At 34.6% G+C, this 21,884-nt stretch overlaps 1 protein-coding gene across 1 annotated transcript in view; it reads right to left on the bottom strand.

Moving 5' to 3' along the window:
- The window catches only part of LOC144357982 (putative N-acetylated-alpha-linked acidic dipeptidase), a 41,147-nt gene extending 19,275 nt beyond the window's left edge, over positions 1 to 21,872 (bottom strand). Inside the window, exons 1-9 of the mRNA XM_085508693.1 lie at positions 21,729 to 21,872; positions 14,361 to 14,692; positions 11,038 to 11,175; positions 8,477 to 8,597; positions 7,602 to 7,727; positions 6,597 to 6,786; positions 2,443 to 2,548; positions 1,485 to 1,660; positions 1,144 to 1,263 (exon numbers count right to left, since the gene is read on the bottom strand). Of these exons, the coding sequence (XP_085364819.1) occupies positions 1,144 to 1,263; positions 1,485 to 1,660; positions 2,443 to 2,548; positions 6,597 to 6,786; positions 7,602 to 7,727; positions 8,477 to 8,597; positions 11,038 to 11,175; positions 14,361 to 14,689 (1,306 nt within the window). The 5' untranslated portion in view covers positions 14,690 to 14,692; positions 21,729 to 21,872. The remainder of the gene's footprint in view (positions 1 to 1,143; positions 1,264 to 1,484; positions 1,661 to 2,442; positions 2,549 to 6,596; positions 6,787 to 7,601; positions 7,728 to 8,476; positions 8,598 to 11,037; positions 11,176 to 14,360; positions 14,693 to 21,728) is intronic.
- Positions 21,873 to 21,884: the final 12 nt, after the last annotated feature.

Raw genomic sequence — 21,884 nt, 5'->3', positions numbered from 1 at the left:
CAGATAAATTACAAAGTCACACTACACACACATTTCAAAGTGGACAGTAACCAGTAAATTAATTCTTTGATTAGAGAAGACAAACATAACACATTCGATGTTTATTCCCAGGTTATGTTATCAATGTTGATAACCAACTAGGCAGGATTTTCATTTTCTGAACAAAGAATATCCATGTTACTTAAATATTCACATAAAAGTTCATTCCAACGAGTCTACTGCTTGACATGCAATAACGGGATTCATTATAGGTGAAAAAAGCATCAACGAAGAAAGTACCATAAAGAAGGAATTTTTTGGATTCACAAATTCCAGGGAGATCTCTTCAAACTCACTGGGCCTAATTATACAGGTTGATTCTACACTGGGTGAAAGCTGACTTAAAGGGCGGTAGTCGTGCCATGTATGACGAGATATATGGGTCTCATAAACAAAGATGGCGACTCTGACTATTGCACAGATCAACGAGTACAAACTGAGATGTTACCAAGCTTTAATTAGGTATTTTTAGGTATTGGAAGGTATCAAAGGAGTCATCGGTGGTAATTAGTGCAATTCGCGCACAGGTCAAACCTCATACTTGTGATTTCCATTAGACGAGCGCATTGGATTGTGGGAAAATGTTTGTCAACACAAATGTCGCACATGGGCAGCGTAACGACCACCATCCTTTCATTATATGCGCACACGTGAGGATGACAGCGATATTATTATATTATATTATATTAGATATTATTCTAAATTAGATTTAGCATGGGGGACTACATGGGAATAAAATAATGCAGTTAATTATTGGAGTTTTAATTATATTCTATAATTCTTATTAGTCTGTATTAGTAAATAATATTGTCTATTAGCTAAAATTCCAGTTCTGACATGTATTATCCAATGTACTTATAGATACAGAGAATGTGTGTGTTGTCTGTCTCCACATGTTGTATATCTATCATAAAATATACCCATAATGCATAGCAAGTACACTAAATACATGCCTGTAACCACGTTTGTGCCAGCTTGACACAAATCTCCCACAATCTAAGGTACACCACTAGCTGGTAATAAATCTCCCATAATGCAAAGAAAGTACAGCGCATACCTGCTTGCAACAGATCTCCCATAATGCACAGAAGGTACACCACATACCTGCTTGCAACAAATCTCCTACGATTCTTGATAATTCCATCATAACAGCCATGCCACTGCTTCCATCAATTCCCCCATAATTCCATGCGTCTTTATGACTACCAATAATAACATAGCGATCTAAAACGAATACATTACACAAGTTGAGTACAAGAAATATCTGACAGCATCTACTATATAAAAAATATGTCTATTGGTATAACTACCGGTACTAAAATTGTGTTCTCACACTCACTGAAGTATTTGTTTCCACTCCAAATATATTCTGGAACTATTCTTTTTTTTTCAGAATCACAAAAATGTTAAACAAATGATGTCAGAGTGCATTGGTCTACACTGACCTGGTTCAACGGATCCTGGGACACTGGCGAGAATATTGGAAACTTGGTTCTTTCCTGGGGGGTTGTGAACTTCCAATTTTAGTGATAAATCTGAATTTAAGAATCCTGGTCCACCATTATACTGGCAACCTCGCTCACCGCTCCATTCAGGTGGCACATGAGGGAGGTCAAGTTGACTGTAAGGAATACGGGTGTAAATAAGGAGATACAATATACAACTGACAGTGCAGTACGATTGAAAACTGGCAAACTACAAGCATGTGACAAGCTTGTGACATATTTCACAGTTAATTTTAGACCAAATTACACGCAAAAAAAAGACATCAGTTTCCAATAAAAATGATAAAAATGACAGATAGTCTCTATATCTGCAGTTCTGTACCTGGCATTGCTAAATATAGATCAATAATAGTAATTTATGGTGAACTTGAGAGATACTCTGTTGACATATTCTTAAAGAAAATTAAATCATTTAATAGATTCAGTAATTTATCAAATATAATATTAATATTAAAGGATGCCAACACAAAAAAATAAGAGCAACTGGCTTCAAATAGTTTCAGAGTGGTGGAACTGATTTTGACGCATTTTGGAATTTAAATGGCGGTCATTCGGTCATTTTCAGTCAGATAATAAAATAAAACATGTGCATATAATGTCTGATGTATGTGTGGCATTTGAATTTGATCAGCCCAAGCATGGCTTGATACAGATGGATGTGAACAAGGACATGCACGAGGGTGTCAATCCGCGAGTCCCAATTTTTGGCAGGGGCCTCCTTGACCAGACATCAGCACAGTCAAGGATACTGATCCTGATGGTCAGATGAAGGTCAAGAGCACCCATTGTGGTGGCAAAATTGGAGAGTAGCATTGAAAGCTGGTGACCCATGAATGGGGGTGAAGAATGGAATCCTTGGCCAAAATCCAGATAAAAAGTCAGCAGAAATATTACTTACTATTCTGAACACATGATAGTACGAGCATCCTCATAACTGATCACTTGGACGGGTATTTTAGGCAGACTAGTCAGTACATCAGAGTTAGGTAAAAAGTAAGATCCATCTGAAAAAGAAAGAAAACAACTTAAATTATTTCATTCATCATGTTTATATCTTCTCTACAGTAATGCAGTGCGCCCTCTATCCATTTTGACATATCACCAGAAATACCGGATAGTGATTTTTGACAAGTCATTTTATAATGCAATCAAAACATGTGATTCGTACAAAAAAGGAAAACTAAACACCTTAATTTGTAAAAATACGGCATAATTTTTTTATTGAATGGCTTGAAAATCAAACTAGGAAAGATGCTATGCAATGTGCAACACTATGCATCGCTGAAGTCCAAATTCTCATTCAAATTTAAATTTTTTGATTCAAAGATCACAAACCACCAAGTTGGAAGGCATGCTGTCCATGGAACAAGATTATGTAAAAACATGGTTGACTCTCATGGTTGACTGGTATGGATTTGTTCCAATAGGTAGTGTGTCGCTATGACAACAATTATCAAATACTAAACATAATATTTATTGGCCCTAGTAGCGTTTATCTGTTTACAAGTCTGATAACTTTATTTACTTCCTGATCCAAACACGATGCCCAGAACTGAACTAAAAATGGTGACAATTTTTTATTAAATATTTTACAAGTAAACTTGGTTTTTAAAAGCATCCGCCATCTTGGAAATACCACGTAATGGTTCCATGTTTGAAATTAGCATTTCCTAATATGGTAGGATGCAGATTCCCTGTGCGATTCTGAAAAGTTATGGAACGGTGATTTGACAATAACTCCCCCCCCCCCCCCCGAGTCCAAGTTTGACTTGGATTCCATTGTTCTAATAATTGGTGAAATATGGCGATAAGTGGTCTAACTATTTTGGATTGCATTTTTCAGTGTTCAAATTACACAGTCACCACGCGTTTGTATGAACAGTGGGCAACTGTGTAAAGATGAGGAGTTCATATAATCCACAACTTTGCATTTTATACAAAGTTATCAACGATAGACAGGAGGGTACACATGTATAGCTTAAAACCAATAATTACCGAGTATGATGTATGCTACCAGTAAGTTACAATGTTGGGGTTACCATATGGTCTAGAAGTTGTTATGAAGCCCCATATTAACTCAATTATTCAAAGCGCATGCAAAAATAGATTTTTATACCAGCATTAACTTTATAAGTGATAGATAAAATATTTCTGCAATATTCTCTCTAATCTACATGAGCTGATGAATGTATGTGTAATCACTACCATTGATCACATGTATCACAAGAATACTGCAAAGTAGGCTTGATGTAAGTATGGTGGTCGTATCGACTGACACTAATTCAAGTAGAGGTTGGTGCTTTCCTGTGCTGCCCAACTGCAAATTTTGCATTAAAGCGCGGTAGTTGCCGTGCTGTGCATGTACAAGATATACGAGTCTCATATAAACAAAGATGGCGACTTTGACCTTTGCGCAGATCAACGAGTATGAACTGAGACGTTTCCATGCTTTAAATAAGTAATTTTCATGTTATTGGAAGGTATCGGAGGAGCCACCGGCGGTAATTAGTGCAAGTCGCGCCTAGGTCAAACCTAATACTTGTGATTTCCATTTGAAGAGCGCATTGGATTGTGGGAAAATCAATGTTTATCAACACAAATGTGGCACATGCGCAGAGCAACGAATACCGCGCTTTAATCTTTTGATAAAACATTTTGCTGTTGCATGTAATTGTAATTTAATAAGATAACAAAAAATGTTTTGTGTTGTGCAACAGCAACAGGATTATTTCCATATGTATACTTTAAAACACTTTCCTTTTTTTTATCGTTACATTGAATGCAGAATCACTAGATATATAGAATTCAATCACTGAGTGAAAATGTTCTCATTTCGCAAAATGTCTTGTATTTATGATAAAAACTATAAAATAGCATTTTAGCATTTTAGCAGTGACCTTGCAGATTTTCGAGAAAATTGTCTTAAAGGGGAACTAAATAGAGTCTATTTTGGTGTGTGTATTTATCACGTCATGTATATTGATTATAAATTTAAAAAAAAAAATTATTATCTTCAGAGTTAGGATGATTTAAATATGAGAAACCATAAACCTGCGAAGGGCTTCCGTTTGCGCCATCTTGCCATAAAAAAACGCCCTCATATGGTATAAACAGGTAAGGTAACAAAGCATGACGACGAAATAGTATCTGATTAAATATAGGCAACTTAGGGAGCCATCTAGTCTAGGTTGTTTTGACTTTTACGTTAATGTTATTTACAAGCGTATCAACATACAAACATTATGGATGTGCGATTGATCGAGACAGACATTTTTTTGTCTAACTGTCTAATAAATGCTGTTTCCAGTACTGCACTCTACGGCGAGCAAATTATTCAAAGTATGGATGCTGGAGTATGCAATCTTGAGTTCGTAGGTGGTGGTGGAAACATTTTCGTCCATGTATTCAGGGGGCTGCACTGGCAAATCATGGGATAATTGTCACAGGAACACCAAGCAGATTGTTCACAGACTTCCGTGTAATTTGAAATAAAACTATCATCCAAAACAAGGGGCATCGTTGACGATATACTCTCATCACTCACACTGGACTGATCTGAATCTTCACAGTATACCGTACTTCCCTGATCATGAGCCCAGAGACATGAACACGTAAGAGAAAAGTAAGGGATGAGCTTATACTCGAGGACCAACTCAGAAAAGATTATTTTGTTTTGGGGTTAAACACTGTAACCATCTTGCCAACAACAAAAAATTATCCAAAAAAATTATTCGTTCACCGCGCAGGGCTCGGGAAAATAATACTTTTGAAAAAAATGCGTCATTGATTTCCATGACACTTAAAATAAAGAAACAAACATGTTCATAAAAAACACACACATTTTATTACAATACGATTTACATACCGTCTGAATGTACGGTGAAATAATGGGTAGGGTCTGTGGGAAAACAGTGGACGAAGGCATTTATCATTATCTTCGTTTTGGTATGTTTTCGATTGTACGCAAACTCTCAACGCAAAGCAATTTTCCACCATGAGGTTTTTTAGAACGATTTGACCGGAAACAACTTCCTTTGACCTAACAGGTCATGTCTTTCATTAACCAATCAAAATGATGTGTCGTAATGATGAAATTTTCTGATTATTGACGATGATATTTTAATGCAATGCGGAAGTGAATTATCGCAATGTAAATGCGATCTGTAGCACTGATTGCAACGAAAAAACGATGATTTTTTCCCTAAAAACTGATGATTCACAATTTCCGAAATACAAACTGAGTGTGGAGGAAGAATTTAAACACCTTTCACGGTCACCAACATGTCACATCGTTCAAACCCTAGGCCTTTCATGATAGCCTCAAAGTAAACCATGCCCAATAACCAGGTACACGACTTAACGATCACATTTTTGGCTTTTCGAAAGCTACTACTCAAAGTAGTATGGATTACTCCAGTATTGCAACATCTGGGTTCATCCTGAGTAAATGACAGAATAGAAAGGGTGCCAACCACGTTGTGTACGTTCGCCATGCACTCTGAAATTAATGCGAGTTTTCTCATAAAACTAAAAGCACAAACCAAACTACCATGCCAATCACGATTATTATGAAATGAAACACACCTTTTACACGCATATTTTAAAGAATATCGTTGACGCCCAGTAAAAACACTCTGGGCTTATAATCGTGAATGCTCTCAACTTGATAAATACCTAGTAAAAATAGAGGGATGGGCTTCATACTCGGGAGGGGCTTGCGATTGGGGAAGTACGGTACTTTAACGCAATTGGGCTTCCACTCTCAGAATAAGGCTACTTTACTTCTAATGTTGCATATTGTTCCTTTATTTCTGTTGCATGTTTTCATTCGCCATTCTATTCCCTGTCCCAGTTCGATCTGCGTGTTAAAATTTTTTGTGAATTTTTGGGGTTTTTTTTGCAGGGGATGTCCGGGCATAGGCCCACCCCAATTTTTGTTTGCAATTTTCCATGTTCAGGACCCTGGGCTCTTACAGAGGTACATAAATTATAATACGGTACATAAATTATTGGCAAAAAATTAAAATCATGCTCTTTATAATATTGACTCACCAACAGATGGAATTCCGGGAGTGAGAGGATCCCCATATCCGAGATAGGCCGTACCACTTTTAACCGATTTCGAAGGAACCCACCATGTATTGGGATAGACATGACTGGCATCTCTACCATCTGGTGAGAAATCAACGCTGTCTGAAAAGAGTAAAACTCCAGCAGCTTTGGCGTCCTCAGCATTTTTCACCTGAAAGTAAATGATTTACAGTAAAATACTGGAACAAGATTGAAATAACATCGATTGGGATGAAATTTATTTTTAAATTAACTTGTGAGAATGTGTTGATTTAATAAGTTATGTTCACTCAGAGCGAAAATTTGTGTGACCATGAATGCAACTGTATGTTTTAGTGACACTGGCTGGGTGTCGTGACTGAAGATTTATTTTTAATGTACATGTAGATATGCGGGGTTACATGTTAGAAATATTAATTAGAAAGACACATTATTGTAACTAATGAGGAGAAGTTGTGTTTCGTGTAATTCACTCATCATGAAGCTTTTAATTTGACATTATGGTAAAAGCATGTTTGTGATTCGCTCAAATTAAATAGATTTGAGTGTGCTACCGATTAAGAAATGTAAGCAAGACGTGACCGTGACAGTAACCTACTGTCAGCTATTTGTGCTTTTTTCATTGACTCTGTTGGTAATTACACATAAAGCTCAGAACACTGTGTAGTTAAAACCCTTATATCAGTTCTACCTACCATGTTACAAGGAAATATTTAATACAGTGTTACAAAACAGCAATTCCAAGACCAGTACATCAGTTCTACCTACCATGTTACCAGGAAATATTTAATACAGTGTTACAAAACAGCAATTCCAAGACCAGTACATCAGTTCTACCTACCATGTTACCAGGGAACATTTAATACAGTGTTACAAAACAGCAATTCCAAGACCAGTACATCAGTTCTACCTACCATGTTACCAGGGAACATTTAATACAGTGTTACAAAACAGCAATTCCAAGAACAGTACATCAGTTCTACCTACCATGTTACCAGGAAATATTTTGCCAAATCTCATGATAACTATTTTATCTTCTGGCAAGTTAGCTTTCCTGCCTTCTAACAAATCAAAATCCTCCTTGGTACCATAGTTTAAGTAAACAGGCTTTTTCTGAAATAAAAGTAGCAATTACAGTTATATAAAAAATGGAAAGCACATAAATAAATAAATAAACAAATGCAACGCATATGTTCATGAAATATCAGGCGTTAACACAAACAAAAATTGGGAAAATCACAAAGACAATTTGGAAGTAATATTTTCACTTCTACAAAAATATTTATCACGACTCGCAAATCAACATGGTTTATTATTTAAAGTGCCAGGCGGTGAAAATGTCTGAATGTCCGTCCCAAGAATTGTACTGAGACAAGTAAAATTGTCATTCAGACAACTGAATACTGGCAGTACATGTAACTGACTGCAGTAAATATATAAACAACAAACATTTCAAACAAGCAAGTTTTAAAGTTAACGTCAAGCCCTGTAACTATACAAGTTCAGTGGGGAACTTGCTGAAATTGTTCCCAACTTGACCTACTAAACAATTTACATTCTAGAATTGTATAGTCACCATTTGTTTTAAGTTTGCTCAATACAGTTTCACAACAGTTTTTGAATTTTTGGAATTTACAAATAGATCTTTGCTATATAAGGTATGATGGAAAAAATTGGTAGTAAAGACACACAAGGTCATATGTGGAAAAAATTGGGGTACAGACATACTTTTTCGAATAAAGGTATACATGCGACTATGATGAACAAATAATACACGACCCACTCAATTGGAAAAAAATGTTTTGAAATGTTGAATTTTATACTTTTAAATGGCTTACAACCTTGAATATGAAATGACTTACGATGACGGTTGCAGAGTGGCTGTATGCGATGAAAGGCTGATTAATACCGCTCTTGTCTTCACCTTCATTCGTCCAAAATATATTTGATTCGTGACTCACAATGGACAGAGTGCTTTTCGAGCTGAAAACAGATTTATCCATTGGTGAACAAGAGAATAGACTTAAATCTGTAATGTTGGATTTAAAGCCTCCCAAGATATACATGTAATACATTTTTACAACAAAAAAGGCCACCAGACATCCATCTTTAGACAAAACATGATATGGGACATGTACACAATGTGTCATCTTGTGTTATGCAGGCTTTCAATTAATTTTAACAATAAATAACACCAAAAAATAAAAATAATGTACTTTTTTTATGACAACAGACTAGCAACTACTGTAAAATCTGTATTAGAAACCGCGGCTTCTATTAAAATGGTACAATGCAATAGAGGGGATGCGGCTTCTATTAGAGCATCTACACATATGAGAAATGATGATTGGTTCTCAATTTTTCAAAAAGAATGGGTGCGACTTCTATTAGGGATGCGGCTTCTAATACAGATTTTACGGTACTATCTTTCATTCTTTGACTATAGCTCTGGTATTATGCAATACTGTAAAAACAATCACTCTAGGCATGTCAAAGATATGGCATCTTGAAAAAAAAAATTATCTATCTATCTTGATCTATAACCTTGATTTTGTTGTGTATATACATAAACAACCTGAATACTTCCAGTTATAACCAACTTGAATAAAATTTTGAAGCATAAGCGTATGCATCTGTTAGACATACATACATACTCGCATGCATGTACTAGTACCGTAAAAACTTGATTAATTTGCGGTAGTAAATATAATTATTTTTTCAAGTGCGCGAATTAATAGCGTAAAAACATAAATTATTGGGTACTTTTAGATCGATTCAAAAAGGGGCTGTTTTCATAAATTTATTAGTGATTTGTTTTGTTTTCCAATGAACACTATTACAGGATGCTGTTTAAGTGCCTCTGAGACTCGTGGCTAGCAACATTCATGGCATACAGTCGGGTAGAGAACACGCACAACGTCAAGGACCACGCACCATGTTACACTTGAAATAGAACAGTGAAATGGCAAAGGTCACTCTGTACACAAACAAACAATGAACACGTGGCTACAAAGTAGCCGTCTGGCTGCACTGCCTTTTTTAAAAAAAATTTCGGCAGTACCGTCAGACACAGATTATTAATTGTTCGACAGGTCGTCGGCAGTGAAGCCGTCAAGCCAATCACCATCTTAGTCGTCGTCTAAAAGCAGATCAGCAATGATTTCTGCTATTTCAGTGTTGCTTCGGATAAGGTGGTCTCCTGCCCCGTTGATTGCATTTTTGTAGCCATGTGTTCATTGTTTACATGATTGTTTTGTTTTTTTTTGTCAAGCACTTTCATCTATAATGAAAATGTGTCATGAGGTCATTCGCCCGACCAATCAAAAACGTCAATTTACGTACTTAAATTACATCATAGAATAAAATCACTTTCCAAAATGGCGGACACATGGTCGATGCAACCCTGTGGACCAGCGACGAAAAGCCCTGTACTAAGCTTTCCATCACGGAAATTCGTAATCGATGTGCTGACCGATGGATATTTATCGACTAAGTAATAATTTTGCCCAACATCTGTAGTGTTGTGAGGGAATGATTTTTTTCAGGTCTAAACTGCTTGCTAACTGAAAGGCTGTGATGACGGAGATCGTCTGCGATTGCGGCTACAACAAGTACTGATAACATAAAAACTGTATAAATGTATATTTTTAATGTCTTCATTCAATATATATTCTGAGTTATCCACTTTATTCTGGCCAGCGAATTAATAGGATACAATTTCAAATATGTTTTTGAACGCCGCGAAGGATACATTTTAAAATTAGCCTTCAAAAATAAAATGGGTCGCGAAATAATAGGGACCGCGAATTAATCAAGTTATTACGTTATGTTACATGAGAACAAGTGCTTGAAATCAATCTAGGCATGCCTCAGAATTTCTTGTTTGAAAAAGAATGGCCACTCATCAGCCATTTACAAAAATGCCTGACACAAGATACCAGATTGAATGGTAGAAATTTTGGTGTCAACTAAAATGTCAGTCAGCCATATTGAATTTGAATGTGAATGGGAGGCAAATGCATACATGTGACTTAACATTTTCACCACCAGTTTCCTCTGTTGGTTCCAAAATTAGGGTTCATTTCCAGAAATATTGAAGAATATAATAAAAAGGGCAAAAACATTTTAGACGAGAGAGTCTGATGGTGAAAAGGTTAATGTATGTGTCAAGTAAAAGTGCAACTTTTGGGGCATGTACGAGATGTAGGTGTGGACAACAGAAAGGGGAATTGTAAGTCTCAGTTTTCAGACTACAACAAACAAGTATAAATAAAATATTGGACCAAATTATAGTTTCATCGGATTTGAAAGCAAAATGAAACTAATTTCTGATAAAAAGAAATGAAAATTAAAAACAAATTCTGTTCAAAGATTCAGCTACAATGTAGTCTGGGAGGTGATGAATTGCAGTTACTATGGTTACCTGGATTTAAGTGGCAGCCATGGATTATATTTCTTCGTCTCAACCGTGAACCCATACTCTGTCCATTTGTTAGTAATATAATTGTCTCTGTCCAGGCTTGCTTCTGATCCAATGGGATGAGAAACATTAGAGAAATACCTTGAAAAAATGGCAAACAATTAAAACGATGAAATTCTCATTTTGACTGTTTACTGCATTCATTCAGATTATACCAGATATACTAGACCAAATAAAGGTTTTTCAAACTTTTAAAACTATGAAAAAATTCCACACCTGCACTGCAGTATGGTATATATAGAAAATTCAAAGACTGACTGGGAAGGTTATGGCGCCCTCTACAGTCATCTTACATGCACTTGTTGATTGAGGACTAAAATTGCAAATCTATACTGTAAAAGCAGTAATTTTTACATTTAATTTTACTCTTGATTTTTTTAGCATATTCACTGGTTTGAAGTTGAAATCCACCACAGCCAGTACTCGCCTTTGATATATACAATGGTTATAAAAAAAAATAACAATAAAAATAATAATGGAGTTGCATAATGTATTGTAATGTAATGTAATGTAATGTAATGTAATATAATGTAATGTAGCATAGCATAGCGTAGCGTAGCGTAGCGTAGCGTAGCGTTGTAGTGTAGCATAGCGTAGCGTAGTGTAGTGTAGTGATGCAATCGGATTCCTGTGTTGCCCTCATGTTTATTTATCAGGTCATTTTCATAATACCCTTATTGTTATACATCTTTTCCTGCTTGATGTCATTTCGCAAGATGCGATAACCCAACATGCCAGCAAAAGTATTTTACGAGATTCAAGTCAGGGTGATTATCTGAATTCAGTGACGCAACGGGATTCAATTTCATCACGTGCTATAAAAGGTTACTTTGCCCGATATAAACAAAAGAAACAGAGTGCAAAAGAAATACGATGCACATTTCCTAAAAAGAAAGATGTACATAACATTTTCAAACATCTCAGTAGAGGGGTTTTACAGATATCTAAATATTATTTTCATACTGTTAATGGTTAATTGTAACATCTGGTACCTGAAAACCTGCCCTATGTAGACAAAGCGGAGTGTGGTGTGGTTTAAGCACAGTTTTATAAGTGTAAATATTTATTTGCGTCTCGGATATCAGTTTAATAGTTTTGGCTGTACATCGAGCGCATTTGATTTCAGGCCACACTTCACAAATTCAGCATTCATGCAGTGCAAAGCAAAAGGTTGCTGTATCATACGTTTTCATTTGACCTAACTAACATACATTGAAGGCAATCTGAATGTAATTGATTTCATGGGTCACTGCATTGTCACAGCTGCGCAGCACGATATTTCAACACTGTGGCGCTGTGGCATGCATTTATTCCAGGGACAAAACCATGCGTGCCATAATGGAAAAGAATGTGCAAAAAATTTTCAACCGTAGAGCTAAAAAAAGAAAATACCCTACTGTTCTTTTTTTACCATGATGATCTCGGCCTTTGATCAGGGACTGTGCTTTGATATAACTATCCACAAGAGGTAAATTTCATTTAGATGATAAATTGCGTCACTTTTGCAATCACAAAGAGTAATTTCAAACTATGAATAATTAACATTCTGTGAAAATAATTTGAAACCATGTCATCACTCACAGAAATGTAAACTTCAGAGTAAAAACATTGGGAAAACATTTTGATGATATGATGTGTATGCTAGCACTTTTCAAATTCCCCACATAAATGATTTTAATTTTATCCTGATTTGCTAAATGACTTTAAATTCAGTGTAATAATGAGTTCTATTGAAATTTTTTATAACCATGCAGATTTAATTTTTTCAGTAAAATAAAAGTAAAAACCAAATGAATAATTAATGCATTAATTGTAGTTTTTTTAAATGGGTTATGAGCCTGAAACAAGTTATTTTACTGTAGGATGAAATAATCACACAATTATTCACTGTTTTTTTTAATTTGCTGTTATCGCCGATAAGTAAAATCCATTATTAAATCAAATCCATGCAAACATGTAATATAACAATAGAGCTCATTATTTCCCTGCCAGGTTGCGTGTACTTTAAACACAGTGAAATTGCTCAAAGCATCCATTGTGACACAGCTGTGAAGATATTAGTGACCTAACGCTGGATTATATGCAAGCGCAAACAGCCAATTATGTTCTTTATATCACTTGCTTCAAATAATAGGTTAAGCCAACAAAGCACATGGATACAGACATGCAGCTATGATAAATAAATAAATGAATGTATGTGTGTACAGAAAATAAATACATGTACCAGACAGAAAGAAATTAATTGAATTATAGCCATGTATAGTGTTGGCTAATGAATAAGTCAATGCAAACTCAACCCCAACGTCAGGGGAGAATGAAACTATCCATATTGAAAAAACAACTGTAATTTGCATCTGAGGCCAATCTATTAAAAAAGGGAGTGAAGAAGTGAGCAATAGCATCTCCATAACAAGTATCAAGTCTTATTAGCACGCTAACATTTATCTGAGTAAACATTAGCTAGTACATGTTATTATGTCTAGTCTGGTTACACAACTAATATTTATTATAAAAGCGGAAAACAGATATCACAAAATCATAAAACAAAACAAAAATCAAAATAAGCAGGTATATTTGATGTGTTGGTCAAAATAATTGGAATAGTAATTTTCAAGAAGAACTGTCAAAAGTTTAGTCTGGCAGGTGGGCGGTTTACAACCAATTATATATCAATGGCCGTGCTGGCATCAGTGGAGCTAACAAAAGTAGCTGAATATTCATACAAGTCTACAAGAGTTCTCAGTTATTCTTCCAGTAATTGCAAAGGCCATTACAATACACTTTTATACGCTCACATCATTTTTGAAAATCATAAAAGATGTAAATTATTACACCAGTCTGGTTGTAAAGTATTCTTTGTATCATGGCACATTTTTATGTATTTTTCCATATTTGTTTGATAATTTTGATTCAAACGGGCATAATATTAAATTAATGTGGTTTAACAATTTTTTTATAGTGACAAAATATAGTTGACTTTGCAATCAAAGGGTTAGACAAGTTTAATTGTCTACACTTTTGAATGAATGCTCAATAACCATAGCAACCCTTTGAACATTAAAAATCTTGCACAAAATAAACTTTCATATTTTTTTCAAAAATGTTGATTAAGACTTATAGTCAATAGGAAATCATGATCATTTGGTCTTAAAATAAAGAAATTAGAGAAAAATACATAAATAAAGTGCCAAATGTTATATTAAAATTTTTACAAAAACTATATGAAATAAGTGTTTAAAAGTACAAGTGTTGTAGTTGTAACTTACCACAAGAAATTATCCAAATTTTCAACCGACACATCCTTGTTAAGGGAGACACCATATTGTTCTTCGTAATCTTTACTCAAATCGTTGCAGTTTCCTATATTCTTCACCAGATGGCGCCGAGTCATGTAACCAATAATCAATCCAAAAAAAAATATTAGCACTGCCACAAATATCTTGACCATAAGTCCTCGCTTTCCATAGCACCATTCGGGGCATGTAGCAATCTGCTTTGCAGGTTTGTACTGCGCAATATCAACGTTATCAGTCTCGGGATCCCATCGACTGTACAGAGCAGCTTTCCCACCACCTGAATCATTGTTCGTCGTCATTTTCTGAGAAAATAAAAATTAATGCAAACAATTAAAGAAAAAAAATTGGCGTAAATTGAAAATATCATTTGTACAGTACTGTAAAATCTGTATTAGAAGCCGCGGCTTCTATTAAAATGGTACAATGTAACAGACAGGATGCGGCTTCTAATAGAGCACCTACAATATGAGAATGATGAATTTTTGGGTTCTCAGTTATTCAAAAAGAATTGATACGACTTCTATTAGGGATGCGGCTTCTAATAGAGATTTTACGGTATTGTCACTAGAAAAAGCACAATTTTTGCTCATCAATTAAAAAGGTAAGGATCTTGTAAGATTGTGTTCATGCCAACGTTTCTTACAAAAAAGGCATAAATATGGTGGCCACCGGATAATACCGGTATACACAATGGTATGGACTCTTTTATAGGCAATGTTTTGGTTGCATAATTAATTCATGTATACTTTTGGAAAGCTTGAACATCACGGGACACCAATTTTAAAGGCTAAAATTTCCCAAAAAAGACTAATCTAGCATCAAGGTAATGACCGTCAATGCATCCATGACAAATCTGGGCCAATGTTGTACTGTACTTGTTGAAACCATGGAACTAGTGTTTTCAGTTTCATATTGAAACCATCGGCATATTTCTAGTTTAACAATGTATACAGGTCAATACAAACTTCCTTAAAATGTGACACACTCTGCGAGTCTACCTACCTATATGAAATAAGATACTATAAAATGACTAATTTTCACTGGGTTTTAATTTCACTGATTTACCATTTCAGGCATATTCAGTGGGTTTTAAATTCACGGTTTTATCATTTAGATAATGTGTTCTATGCTAAATTTTACATATTCACTGGGTTTTATAATTAAACGCATTTTCCTGTCAGCGAAATTAAAACCCAGTGAATAATAACCCCTTTACAGTATACTACAGTTGACTGTCTCACTTAAATTCAGGACACCATGTGATGTATGCATTCACAACACTGATTTGATTGTTGAATTGTTGTCAGTGTTTTGCCTTTATTAAACATATTTTAACCATTTCATCACCAGACATTCTTGCCAAATTGTTTTTTTTTATATTTTCGGAAATGAACCCTAATTTTGTTGCCAAGAGACAAAGTTTAGTCAATTTTCCAGTTTTTACACAAAAAATTTGGCTATTTTTGTCCCAATCTCTTGAAGGAAATTGCAGACTATAACTATTTTGTGAATTTGTGATGAAAAAAGCAAACTGATGGCGAAAAGATAAAGGCCCTTCACACCAGCAGATCATGTTCACACCTGTTTTCAAACCAATGTAATTATTACATAATAGTTCTGTTAGGCTTTGTCTTTTCCACAAAACGAAATGAAACAAAACCTAACTCGCATTTTTTTTCATTGGCCTAATAATATCTGAGAAAATTTCACACTGTGAAACACGAAATGATTAGCGCCATCAGTGTTCAACAATTCCAAAATGGCTGTCATGTCATGTCAGTACAAATGAGCTGCAAAGTAGGCGTAAAATAGATGGAAACTAAATATTCTCGACAAATTTATCTCTGTGACGTGGTGATGTTTGAAGTCATTCAAAATTTTAGGTTAGGGTTAGGGTTTCATTTTGTTTCGTTTTGTGGAAAAGACTTAAGTCGTTCTGTTACGCCAGTGCTGACATCTCTTTATCCAAGGTGGCTTAAACTCCTGCCTATTTAAATTAAATGTGTTTAAATCTGTTTTTTTCTTGCATCGCTGCAAGTTACACCAACAAAAAGGAACACAAAACAGTTATGAACACAATATTAGGGGGAATTATATTATTTTGACTGTGCTGGTCAATTAATCTTTTAACTAAATAACGATTTACTGAAATCAGTCAGTCATGACAAATGCATGCAATTCTGTGACATGTTCAATTTTTTCCACAAAATTACATATTGTATACATACATTTGCTTTCTTCAAGTTTACTATGTTGTGTATCTTAGTGATTTCATTTCAGCAAAAATTAAATGCTCTACTAAATCACAGTCCCTCTATCATCCGTACAGATAACGTTTCCTAATCTTCGTTGAAGCATGTACCCATTTTCTTAGGGACGACGTCAAAAGAGAGATGTCGGATAAAAAACTTATTTCCTTTAGTTTGGGGGTGGGAGGTTTTGACCTCAAAAAGTTTCCATCCGACAAAAACGATTTCATTTTTCAATGAAGTCAAAAAAATCTTGGAGTATTTGTAGTTCGTTTTTTTTTCTATCCAATCATGGACAGAAATAACCGAAAAAGGAAAAACAGAAAAATGGTTTGGTTCGAGTGTAAATCTGTGCGTCAAATGAGGTGCATTTGTAAAATCTTTTTACACCCACCCGACAGCCAACTGCTATGCAATACTACTGTCCGATTATCAATTTGTATTTAATGGTGAATGTAGTCTGACGCCATGACCAATATTTATCAATTAAGTTTCAGTGGGGGGGGGGGTTTGGAAAAAAACTAAAGGAATTAAGTTTTTTATCCGACATCGCTCTTTTGACGTCGTCCCTTAACCGCCCTCAGTGTTGAAATTGGGGCAGGGGACCAGACTAACCCAACCCAGTAGTTTCATGTTATTTCTTCAACACAGACATTACTGTAGGTTTAAATTATAATACCACGAATTTACATAAAAATTATTCCAGACTCCCAAGCATACTGTACATGTAAAAATGAGAAAACACTCAACTGTTGCAATTTTTTGTCTTTCAGATTTTATAAAAGTTCCACATAGTATAGCTGGGTTGTTGTCCAAGTGGTTCAGTGACCAGCTATCCTTTTTTAAGTTCGTTGACAAGATTTATGACTTGATAAACATTTACATAATGATTATATATTGCTGACCTTTTACAGGGGTGTAGCAAGGGATTATTTATTGGTAGACAGGGCTTGGCACTGTGCCAACAGGAAAGTACAAGTTACACGCAGCAGTAACCATATGTCACTGTTGTATACTTTGGTAACTCATACACGCAGAGAGTGAAATATTTGTCCCATGAATTCCTATATCCTGATTATTTCAAACCTCCAAATATAGATGAACTATGATATGATAAAGGCATGAACACTTTATTTTTATAAATAATAATTAATGTTTTATGAATTTCAAACAAAAGTTGAAATCAATTCGACCAAACCATCATGTTATTTTGTCTGTACACCATTGAGAAAATGGGGATGATTTTTTTTCATGGATTTCTTTATGTGAAAAAATTTATAGACTAAAACTACATACTTATTAAAATAAAAGGTCAAATTCAGATGACTGTAAAGGTCATGTTAGTCAAGTTTCACAACTCAAGTTTCAAGAGGTCATTGTGACCTTGCAAAGTGAAATTCACACTGCAACAAAACCATGCGTAGAAGTTGCAGTGCACTGTACTGTATAGGATTTAGCTGCATTTTATTTTTCCCTATTTTGCTGATACCTAAACGAGTAAAACTAAAATTTCCTCCACAAATAAGTGAGTTCCCAAACGAATGCACATGATACTCAAGGATGCCCTCAACTCGTAAAATGTCTAAAAACAGAGGGGTGAGCTTATACTCGAGGAAAGGGCTTATACTTGGGGAAGCATGGTATTTGATTCATACCGCTGTGTGCATGAACTCTAGTGAAAATAAAGATAAGTAAAGAATAAAAAAATCAAGCTTCACAACTTAAGACGTATGGTCAAATATCTTGTAAACAAACAAACAAACAATTTATTCTATACACATTGTATCTACTGCTACCCATTTTGGACACGACTCAGTTTAACAACCAAACCTTATAAGACATTTTTGAAAGAAAAACAATTTTAAAAGGGCACATTAAGACTTAAAATATTCAGCAAGACTTTTCACTCGCTGCATAATAATTAAGTTGATTAAACAGACACTGCATTCACATTCATGCGATTACTCAAGCATGAAAGAAAACTATTGAGAGCTCAATAAACGTGTCTGTATGCCAAGCGTCTTTGTCAGTCTGAATCCGAGACTGTCAACTGTGACAATATGCAAATTACAATTCTGTAAAAGACGCGACTCGTAAAGTTCCTCAATCGAAAGATCTAATCATAATGGATTTATAGGCATCACACCACTTATAGTTTATAATCAATTAAGGCTCGAAAACTTAAATTTGTAAGGATGATTCAGTGATGCATTATTGTGAAAATTATACAATGTTATTAACTTCTGATGAATTTGATGATTAGGAATGTGACATGTACAAAGCAACAAAAGTGTTACAGTAAAAAAAGGAACACATTTGAGATCTTCGCGTTTCCTTTCAGAACTGCATTTTTACACCAGGTGACACATTACTTCAAAATACCACAACACTGAGAACACAGATCTTAATCTAACATGAAACTATTAGAACAAGTTGATGTTCAGGTTCCACACTACCATTAGAAAAGCGCAATCAAATCCAGTGTTTTAAATTTATTTTAGCAATTTCAATTCCAACAATTTAGGGACAAGTGATCATCTTGTATATTACATACGGGTCCCATGATATGCATAGCAACATGTACATACAAGCTATATGCGTATAGGTAAAATGCTGTGATTATTTACATGCAATACAAATACAGACAATCGCGACGACCACAAAATCTTACTTTATTATAATTACCTGAATTATGAGTTTTTTGATTGTTATTTTTTTCCCATCAACATACATACATGCAAGTTATAGCTAATATCAGTGTGTTTGAAAATCAAACAATTCAGTATTTTCTGCCAAACCTCTATCAATATTGGCGGTGTGAAACATTAAAAATTGGATGTCAGTGAAAAAGGCTAGAATTTGTTTAAACATCCTATAAATACAAATTAATGAACGAGTCTGCCTGGATTTACATGATATTCATGAGTAGTAGTAATCATACTTGTACAAAGTGGCATATGGTTGTAACAATTTAAAAAAAACGAAAAAAAACAACACAAAAACACATTATTCTACAGATGAAATCCATGCAGGCTGTCGCAAGCCATGCCTTAACACTAATCCAGATATATTAAATTAACCGTAAAATAATACTGAAATAAGTGACACCTGCAGATACATAAATCCAAGTGTCCTACCACATTAGTTTTTTTTTTTTTAATTAAAATTTGGCTCATACAGCTGTAGCTAGATTTTGAGTAATTGAAAAAATTAGATAAATAAATACATAAATTTCCAAAATGTTATTTAATTATCATTAATAGAGCAGAAATGTGGTTGACAATGTATTTGACAAAATTTGAGTGGTTGTGAATCTGTCAATTATTATGAAAAGTCGGAAATATTTATTATATATGCATGTAACTACCATAAATCATAAATAGAATTCCATAATTGTTTTGATAAAGTCATTAGTCTACCACTGAATATCAGTATCCTGAAGGTACTTATAATTAGCTATCGTCACAACAAACCCACTCCCATCATTTTTATAAATATTTATAAATTTCAGAATTCAAACTGAAACCAGATGTTCCTATTGACCGAAGTATTAACATTGAAACATTTTTAAATAACATTACTACACTTGTTGATTAGTTTAACAACTAATGAAATTTATAAATACAATGCATTCATAAAAATTAAAGGAAATGGGTTAGTTGTCATCAGAGTATTTTCACTGTGATCACTAAAATCATTTTTCCAATTTAACTGTGCAGCATGCAATGCATTTTAACATATGGTATTGTTGGACACAGTGTGGTAACATTATATGCAAAGTAATACCATGAGAAACATATCCCACAGTACAATCCCATATATCATATAGCATATGCCAGTTCAGTCTGAGTTCTTGTGAGGACACTATTTAGCAAGGTCATTTATACAAAGTCATTCAACCAGGTAGATTTTTTTTCATCTGTAATTGAAATGAAAATTTACTCTGATCTCGCACAGCAATTTCTTTATATTTTCACTTGTTTTGTTCCACAACTACCTTCTTTCCTTTTTTTCTTGTTTATTCAAACCTTCCTTTCGCACTACAATTGTCAACTGGGTCATAGTAAAACACTTTCCTTTTACAGACAACTCCAGGATTGTTAACCAATTTGCACAATAATGACATGACCTAAAACGCATAAAGGAGGATATTTATTTGTATATTACTCCGCTTTCATATTGACTATACTTCAACATTACAAATGCTTCAGTATTTTGATAGAAATTTAGCATGGAAATAAAATAAACATGACTTGTACATATTTTGTCTGTATTTGTTTGCTACTACAAAGCTATATAAAATACATTGATACAAGTAGCAAGCAGTACTAATGACTATATATGCAGGGGGGTAATTTTTTCCAGCTTTAAAAATTTATAAATTTTTTAACAAGTCCTCTCTTTGATCACAAGCATGATAATTTCAAAGTAATTTTTTTTTTAAATCTTTAATAAAATTTTGATTTGTCTGCAGTAGCTGTGTTTCTATGGTTAATACATGGCCTTAAATGGGTCATTGTAAAATAAAACCGATAAATTGTTTAGATTAATCTTTTAATTTGACAACGTGAACAATTTATATATATATATATATATATACACATTGTCTGTACAAACACACATCAATGGCGATAAATGTCGCGTAAAATTACGCGGGGAATGCTCCTGACTGAATGTTTGTTGACATTATGGCGTCGTGCCCGGCACGCATAATAGTACCTCGCATCCAGGCTATGAAAAGACTGCGTTACTACTAGTGCATAACCAGTTAAAACGATTTTTTTTTTCAAGTTACTGCAAACAAAATTGTACCTCATGAACGTGGGCTATAATTTAATGTTAAACGAGATGTTTTTATGTTTCATTTACAGCGCAAACTACAACCACAAAAATCCGAAGCTCGGACGAGTTACGCACCACGACACACCCACGTCATGCCCACTCGTTTTCTCCCGGCAAAATAAAACACACAATTTGGCAACATGCCAATACTACGAAACACACATGTTGGCAAATTCGCAGCCAAAACAAACGGTTGTAAAACAGGATTGTATGGATCACGAAATGAAAAAAAATTAATCGAACTTACTTTTAGTTTCCAGAAGTTTCAGAGCGCCCTGTTTAAGATGCTGACACCAACAAGTCACGAATTTGGGTCTTTCAAAAATTGTTATTTGATATGTGTACACTTGTATTTTCACAGAGCGTGTATTCAAATGAGCCGACTAGACCCAGCCTCGTACAT

This window comes from Saccoglossus kowalevskii, chromosome 15 (assembly GCF_978046115.1).
Source record: "Saccoglossus kowalevskii chromosome 15, keSacKowa6.1, whole genome shotgun sequence".
Classification (NCBI taxonomy): domain Eukaryota; kingdom Metazoa; phylum Hemichordata; class Enteropneusta; family Harrimaniidae; genus Saccoglossus; species Saccoglossus kowalevskii.
The sequence above is the reverse complement of the archived record's forward strand: the minus strand, read 5'-3'. Positions and strand labels throughout refer to the sequence as shown.